The following is an 8,558-nucleotide window of genomic DNA, read 5'->3' as shown; positions in this document are numbered from 1 at the left end:
ATCCTGGATGTTACAAAACTGACTCGAGCTTTTCTAGAGTGGAAATTGAACTTGCTTAAAACAACGGAAAAAAGACAGACACAACCAAGTGTCACTATTGAGAAGGAGAGTTGTGAGAGATCACAAGTAAGACAATCTGAACTGTGAAAAGAATATTAGAGCATGTAATCAACTTTAAAGCGTGTAAATTGTTGCCTTGCTAATAGCCTCATAGAAAACGGATCCATTATAATATTATTTCAAAGCGTCAAGATTTTGTGTTACTGTTCATTAACACAATTTTTTGGGTTAAGACCATCCTAAGTTAAAACAGCACACACTCCCTATTTAAAAAAGGCAAAAATAAAAGGTGGATTGTGAGAGGTTTTAACTTACAATAGTCTTAAGTTAGACTTACGGGTTATAAAGCAAACACTCCCAACACAATGACTACATCTTTCTCGAGAGAGAAACAAGCTTTGCTCTCATTCAATAGAGAAAGTCTTGTTTCCTTTTCCTTCTGCGGATATCTGGATTCTGCATACATATCCAGGAAGCAACCTTTCTTAAGTTGTTCAGGGCCTCCACAACCTAAATCTAAACATTTAAGAATACAATACATGGCTTATTGTCCGAAAACAACCAACTGACAAACTAACAGAAAAAAAAAAATTACAATATCTTCCGGTTATTTTTAAACAACTTAAATATTCGAGCAACTCAAATTCAAATGATCAATTATAATATGTTTGTGAGTTGAATTCCAAGAAGAATACAGAATTAGAGCAAAATTTTCAGTGTTCATCCGAAAATGATGCTTGGCCTCTCTACTTAATGGTTCCGTTTGCTATGGAGGAAACTTTGCAAATACCGGTGGATGTCGTCAACGGTAAATCTTTAAAACGTGCCACCAAATTTGAGTCTGTGTTTAGATCAACTTGTAATGTCTCCCATACCTTCTTTTTAGGGTTGAGAAGCTCATCAGGTTCCCCTTCAAAACCTGGGAACTTGACTCTCTCCCCGATTTGAGCATCCTCCGGCGGGTCCACTAGCTCAACCTAAATTTTTAAAACGAGAGAGACAATGTCCAAAAAAATTCAGGATACTCGGGAAAAACATCAATAGTAGCATAAACAGAGTTTCTATAAAACGGCCTCACGGGAGCGTGAGACCAACCCAAATTCTTATGTATTCCTCGTGTAATTAAAGGGTTTGTTGGTTTCCCGTGTAAATCACTTCATGCAACTTTTAGTGCAGAATAAAATATTATTGCGTGTACATGATAGTGTTCAGCATAATCCTATTTATTACCTTTGTGTGTTCACTGTCAGAAGCCGCAAGAACCATAGCGTGAGACTTGATTCCCCTCATGGTAGCTGGCTTCAAGTTACAAAGAACGCATACCTTGCGGTTCTGCAGTTGAAGATAATATATAAGCACGATCCATAATACTATTAACGATACTAACCTAAAGATTAGTAGATAAGTAGAGATACTGACCTGCATCTTTTCAATAGGTATGTAGTTGACAAGTCCACTGACAACAGTTCTGGGTGCTGCTTCACCAACATCAATCTCTTCAACATACAGGGAATCAGCATCAGGATGTTTTTGAACCTTTGTGATTAGGCCAACACGTATATCAAGTCTGGTGATTGTGATTTCGGGTTCAGGAGCCGACTTGGTTTTGCTTCCACCGGCCGACTTAACTGCCTTTTTCTTCTCTTTTCCATCTAAAAGCACATTTGTAGTTACATTACAATGAATCTTCGATGCTGTGCTTTGAAATGCAACTATGCTCATATAGTGATATCTCATATAGTATTTGGCCATTTGCTAACATAGGACGTGGCATGCCATGTCACTAAACTGATAGTCCGATTCAACAACAGCAACGACAATAACGACATCATCAGAGCCTTAGTTCCAAAATGATTTGGGGTCAGATGACATAAATTATCATTTGAAACCGTCCAGGGCATCCAATAGGGCACGATATATACGGAGATTTAAGTAAAAAGATTTGAAAAAAAATTCATAAAGGTAAACAAAAGTATATTTAAAATTAATAATAATGTGAAAACAAAATAATAAGTAAGCCAAATTTTAAAAAAAGAAGTACAAAATAAAAAATAAAAAACCGAAAAATGAAACGAATGGAATAAAAATAAAATAATACATAAAGCATGTCGTTCACCCTATCATTTCTCTCTCCATAGATTAAAAATAATAGTCCTTATAAAATGTTCATTACTCTATCACGATATATTGTTAGAAACATGTAGGAATGACTTTAATTGTCGAAGATAACTAACCCATACATTTTTCTTTTTGTTACAAAAGGCTACAACATATGTTCAAGCATCAAAATCCTAACTTTAATTTTTGTTCTCCGTAACAAACTAGAAAACCTTCCTAGGTTAATGCATACAGTGTGTTGTTACTATTTAACATATCTTCAATGAAGAAGTTGGCCCAACCAAAGCTAGGTTACCCCAAAAATGAAAGATGATAATGATGATAGTAACAAAAAGAATAGAAATAAAAACAAATCATAATATAGGCTATGGTATAATTATAAACCTGCAATTTTTGTTTTCTTCAACTGCTCTGCTGATTTCTCGGCGGCAGCTTTAACAGCCCTGTCAGCTTGACTCCCAGCAAACTTCTCTCGATAAAACTCCATCTCTTCAGTTTTCTGAAATACCAAAAACCATGTAACATATTACATATGTGACTAGCAGAATAAATTAAATCTAGAAAGGGTCAAATCAGAACAACCTCTTAGCAATTATGAAAATAAACAATAATATCCATTGTAATTCAAAGCTTAAAGCCTTACTACAATTATGAATTAAGTAATCTACACTCATACGGGATCGAATTTACAATGTACTGCCGTACGCATATTGCATACCAGTTCCTTGAACAGTGGCTCTGGTTTTCCTATTCTGTGAGCTGCTGGTAGAATCTCCCATGGCTTCTTGATTTTCTGTATGTCATTGTTTTCATCGGCCAGGGAAACTTGAAGTTGGGGCATATTCAGCTGCCTAAGCACCTAGTAACCATCATACAGAAATGATCACCACATCAGCATACAGAAACATATCTAGAAGGGCCTCGGTCATCTATATCTTTTTTTCGAACTCCTAAAAGAGTTTATGGCAAGTGAAATATAGTCCCATTACCTCAATAGAGAAAGACGGCATAAAAGGCTCCAATAAACACGCCAGGACATATACTAATCCCGCTGAAGTTCTCATTACAACAGCACAGGCAGCCTGGTCCTCCTTATAAAGCTTCCAGAATTGACTCTCCTGTACAGCAGCAAAGACAATTCCCAAAGAACATGTCAAACATAAAACGAGTCCTACATTAAAAGAATGATTCATGTATGCATATCCGTGAGACCGTGACCTAATTGGTCAAACAAAGTGGAATTACCTGCAAATATGCATTTCCTTCACCAGAAATGGTCATTGCAATTTTCAGACCCTGCTTTAGCTTAACCTGAAATGAAGTACTAAACAGATCAAAATCACATATAATTGTAAGTTCTAAGAACTGCCAAGTAAGCAGCCAGTGAGCTAGACACACCTTCTCCATAGCTTCTACATATTGATCTACATACTTCTCAACTTTTTCCCCTAATATGTTAGTTAAAGAGTGTGATTCTGCCTGTGGAGCATCAGGAATGACAGAGTCATATCCCTGACCTGCCCAAATAAAATATAATACATTAAATCTTATATAAATTATTAAGTATCGGAGAAATTGGATCACTTTTAAGAGGCGTTGGCACACCACGATGATGTTGTCTGGGCGAGACCTCCATAGAATGAGCAACACACTAATACAAATTAGACAAAATAAAATAAGCAAATAGTACCTGTAGGCTTAGCAATAAAGCTCAAGACACGATTTACAAAATTGCCAAGATTACTCAGCAGCTCGCTGTTCAATTTTGCTTGAAGATCTGGCCATGTGAATAATGTGTCTGATACCTACCAACACCCAAGATAAATAACTTCAAATTGGTCAGCGTAGATGAGAGGTCAATATACAAGATTGAAAGTGGTTAACATACCTCTGGCCTATTAGTTAGCAAATAGTATCTCCATACTTCGACAGGAATATTGGTGTCCTTGGCATCATTTCCAAAAACGCCAACACCTTTGCTTTTAGAGAATTTGCCTGAGACATCAAATAGATACTAAGCCATCTCAAATCTTAAAAGTCAAAACCAATGTGACAATGTATTAGAAATGTTTTCCATCGTAGATACGCATTAGAGTGGGGAGCACCAGAACTGAATGGCATATTGAGCTCAAGAAGACCAAAATGTAGCCTAGAAATAAGACATGGAGGCACAAACTTAATTCATGTAAGAGCTACTGTTTTACCTGATTCGTAGTTCAAGTACTCCGTAACACTAATAGTCTTCAACAAAGTCCAGTTTTCTCCGGTACCAAGAAGTGTAGATGGGAACATCACCTACAATATAGCAATCGCCACAAATTACTGATTTATAGACAATCATTCTAATAACAGCTTCAGAGGTGCTAGGTGCTATGCCATCTTCCAAATCAGATAAATAATTTGAGTAAAAAAGAGTAGAAGATTTGTCTACAACAATATAACGCTTGGTCTAAAATAGCGCCGCCTGAGGGGCAGTGAGGCGCCAACCAGATGCGCATAGAATACAAAATGCCCACTTAAGGCACAACTAAGGCGCACCAGGCGCAACTAGTGACGTGCACCAAAACGCACTCGAGGCGCATTAGCATGCAATTCCATATTTGTTTTCCAAAATCTTTTATTTTACTCTTTTTTCTCCCCCTTATCCTTAATTTTCATTTGTAATTACTCGTTAGCCCTCTTTAAAAAAAAAGCGAACTGTTCTCACATAAAATTTGATTGTAAAATATGGATGTTCGTTTCAAAAATCAGTGCGCCTCGTGTCCAAAAGACACCCGTCTTCGCCTCGCACCTCATCCCCTTGGGACCCCATCACCTCAATGCGCCTTCTCAAACTAAGATATAACGTCATATGGTAAACTAATAGAGTGAAAAAGACAAGCAAGCAAATCACAACTCACTATAAAAAGAATCAACTTATTATTTGGTCTTTTATTTTTTTCATCTGTCATCCTTGTATTGGTCAATGTTTGTCACCTTGCAAGTTTAGACAACATGAAACTAATACACAAAAGAGTATATTGGGCAGGCTTGATCTTAACTGAAATATGTTACTGTTTTCCCCCTCCTTATTCAACATATAAAATGCGCTTCATTGTTAAGGGAATATCTTACAGTGTGAAATGGCACATTGTCCTTGCCCATAAATTGATAGAGTTCAACGTTTTCCGGATTTTTCCACCATTTTTCCCACTCTGGAGTGTAGCATGCTGTAATTGAAACATATCCAATTGGGGCATCAAACCAGACATAAAACACCTACAAGTAATGTACAGGTCAAACGTTAGTTGGCAAACATAAAAAATACTAGCCTGAGCTGAAAAAGATTTAATGTTAGAATACAATAGCTCTAAGAAAGGAAAATCATAATATGCAGCACCTAACCTTGTCTTTAAACCTCTCATGTGGGACTGGAACTCCCCATTTCAAATCTCTAGTGATACATCGCTGTCTCAGTCCTTCCTTGAGCCATGCATTTGTTACCTGAATCGCGTTCTGGCTCCATCCTCCAGCTTCTGACGTCTTCTTTATATACTCCTCCAGCTTGTCCTGGAGCAGCGGAAGCTCCAGAAACAAGTGATTAGTATCACGGACGTGAGGAGTGCATTGGCACCTCTGTTCAAATAGAATTGGAAAAAAAATAATCAAGGATAGCAATTAGTCACAAGAAATCACGAGACATACGAGTTAGGAGTTAGAATACTATTCCCTCAGAGTGGGTTCATAAAATTTACAGTAGATCTTCTATTGACAAGCAAGATGTCATTCAAATGAGTTCCTACAATAACTACGTAGAACATGGATTAATGTTAGATCAAACAGTGTTCGACACTTGTTACCAGCCAGAATCCACATTCTAGACAAACTCAAGCCCTAAGCAGTTTCAAGTATTATACAGAAGACACCTTTGCAAAAAGGAAAAGCCGGGGAAGGTGAAGGAAAGGCACTCACTTTGCACTTGGGCTCTTTCAACTCCGTTGGGTTTAGAAGCTTTCCACAGTTCTCACACTGATCTCCTCGAGCAGAATCGTAATTGCAACCAGGTGTGGGGCAAACACCCTCCACGAGTCGGTCTGCTAGAAACCTTTCGCAGGTATCGCAATAAAGCTGCAATTTTTAAACATCAAACTATGAAGCTAGCCAGTCAAAGTGTGGCAATATTGCTGACACACTCCATGACACACAGACTAAAAGAAAAACCATGTTGGAGGAATAGCACCAACCTGCTGCATAGTGTTCTCAGAAAGCCAATTGTTCTCCTCCACTTTCTTAAAAATAGCTTGGCAAACTTCAGTTTGTTCGGGAGAAGACGTACGCCCAAATTCATCAAAACTTATATTGAACCATTCATAAACTTGCTTGTGTATTGCATGGTATCTACAAATTGTAGGAAATGCCGAATGTAAGACATATTATTACCGCCAAAACAGTCAGAAAACCCACTGAAACAGTGAAACCCATATAATCCAAACCTTCAACAATTAAACAATTCTATTACAGATTAAAAAAAAATCTTCTCCTTTTATATATTACTCTATCTGTCCCGCGGTCATTTGTTGTCCTTTTCCATATTGGGGTGTCTCAGTGAGTTGTTATCCTTTCTATTTTAAGAATAAACTTGATGAACGATTTGATCATTCACACTCAATTTGTTCCACTTGGCATTTAGTAATTGGCCCCTTCCTCTTTCCTTGGTCTTAGTGCCAAAACCAAAGGACAACAATTGACCGGGACGGAGGGAGTATAACACAAAACCCCCGTGAGTAGAGCCTTTACCAATGCGAACTTACCCCTAACTAAAAAAATGTTGTCATCAATCCTAATTGCTAACTATTAATCACAAATATGAATTGAGCTAAAATAAAAATAAACCCTTACAATCTCGTAAAATATAGCCCAATTGACAAAAAACAGATGAAAAACAATAAAAATAAGATGTGCAAGTAAAGAGTAATACTTGTCACAGATTTCCTTAGGAGTACAATTCTCCTCCATAGCTTTCGTTTCCGTTGCAGTACCATATTCATCCGTCCCGCAAACATATATAGTGTTGTATCCCCTCAGCCTACAATACCTTGCAAACACATCCGCACTCAACACACCTATCCAAAAATTCACCATTACCATTAGTTACAAAATCATCCATTCATCCATAAAAATTGAACACGACAAATACTCCCTCCGATTCACAAATACCTTCCATATCCGATAAATACCACACTTACAAACATCCATACATTATAAAATAACAATTGAAACAAAACTATACTCATCCGAATCACAAATACCTTCCATTTTCGATATCAACCACAATTAGTAATCTACACAGCACACTTCTTCGTAATTGTATAAAACAAGCAGCTTTAAGTAAAATCAACTGAAACAAAACAAATACTCTCCCCGAATCACAAATACCTTTCATTTTCGATATGTACCACACTTGCGAACTAAAATGTCGAAATTGACACACATATATGATTAAAAAACATGCAATTCATCAATTTCAATTCATACTTCTTAAATATTGAATAAATTCGAGTAATCCTAAAGTAAATAATCAGAAAGCAATCAAACAAATACTCGCTTCGAATCACAAATATCTTCCATTTTCGATACGTGCCACAGTTACGAGCTAAAATATCGAAATTGCCAAACATATATAATAATAAAAAAAACATGCAATTCATCAATTTCAATTCATACTTGTTAAATTCCGAATAAATTCGAATAATCCTAAAGTAAATAATCAGAAAACAATGAAATCAATCAAAAATTGCAGTAAAAAGAGAAATTACATCCGATGATATTGCCGAGATGAGGAACATTGTTGACGTAAGGAAGAGCGCTGGTAATAAGGACGTTTCGCTTTCCTTCTACCGGTAAAATAGGGCGTTTATCGCCGAGATTCGCCATTGTTGTAGCTCGAGAATCAAGAATTAGGGTACAAGCGCTTCTTTTTGTGCAACTATGGTAAGAAAAGGAATGCTGCTGCGACTTCGGCGAGAGTAGGGTTAAGCGTGAGCAAATAGCCTTGCGTAAGTACATTTTGCCATTTTGGATTTCATTAGTCTCTCAATAAGCACAAATCCTCTTTTAGGATACTATTCGTTTTAAGTTTAAAATGGATCAAATATTATATTGCTGGTGTATATATAAAACAAATATATTGTATTTTTCTATGCGTCCTTATCGAGTGGTATTGTAGGGGTGTTCATCGGTCTAGAATCGGACCGCAAATCCCGCGGACTAGAAAACCCCTTGGCCCAAAACCGGAGACTGGAGCGGTTAGGTGGGAAGATGATGTGATTTTTTTTTGCTTGGAGACAATATTTATGTGGACTCCGGAGGCCGGACCGGACCGGATTATATTTGGTCTGAAC

At 37.1% G+C, this 8,558-nt stretch overlaps 1 protein-coding gene across 1 annotated transcript; it reads right to left on the bottom strand.

Annotated features, from left to right (window-relative positions):
- Positions 1-609: 609 nt before the first annotated feature.
- On the bottom strand, positions 610-8,344 carry LOC141642114 (methionine--tRNA ligase, cytoplasmic). The gene is made up of 17 exons (XM_074450800.1): positions 7,974-8,344; positions 7,136-7,280; positions 6,402-6,555; positions 6,130-6,285; positions 5,563-5,793; positions 5,293-5,436; positions 4,383-4,473; positions 4,067-4,173; positions 3,869-3,983; positions 3,577-3,695; positions 3,424-3,489; positions 3,168-3,296; positions 2,897-3,037; positions 2,563-2,677; positions 1,480-1,712; positions 1,291-1,392; positions 610-1,037 (listed from the first exon to the last, which is right to left on the bottom strand). The coding sequence occupies exons 1-17, from the start codon at positions 8,221-8,223 to the stop codon at positions 807-809; spliced, it is 2,529 nt and encodes an 842-aa protein (XP_074306901.1). The 5' UTR covers positions 8,224-8,344; the 3' UTR covers positions 610-806.
- Positions 8,345-8,558: the final 214 nt, after the last annotated feature.

Source organism: Silene latifolia, chromosome 2, assembly GCF_048544455.1.
Source record: "Silene latifolia isolate original U9 population chromosome 2, ASM4854445v1, whole genome shotgun sequence".
NCBI classification, from domain to species: Eukaryota; Viridiplantae; Streptophyta; class Magnoliopsida; order Caryophyllales; family Caryophyllaceae; genus Silene; species Silene latifolia.
Note: the sequence above shows the minus strand (reverse complement) of the source record. Positions and strands in the feature narration are given on the sequence as shown.

Coding starts and splice junctions, on each gene's coding strand:
- LOC141642114 (XM_074450800.1), bottom strand. CDS start 8,223: ATGTACTTACGCAAGGCTATTTGCTCACGCTTAACCCTACTCTCGCCG. Junction 4,174..4,382: donor GTACTTGAACTACGAATCAG/GTAAAACAGTAG, acceptor TTGATGTCTCAG/GCAAATTCTCTAAAAGCAAA. Junction 3,696..3,868: donor CTTTATTGCTAAGCCTACAG/GTACTATTTGCT, acceptor TTATTTGGGCAG/GTCAGGGATATGACTCTGTC.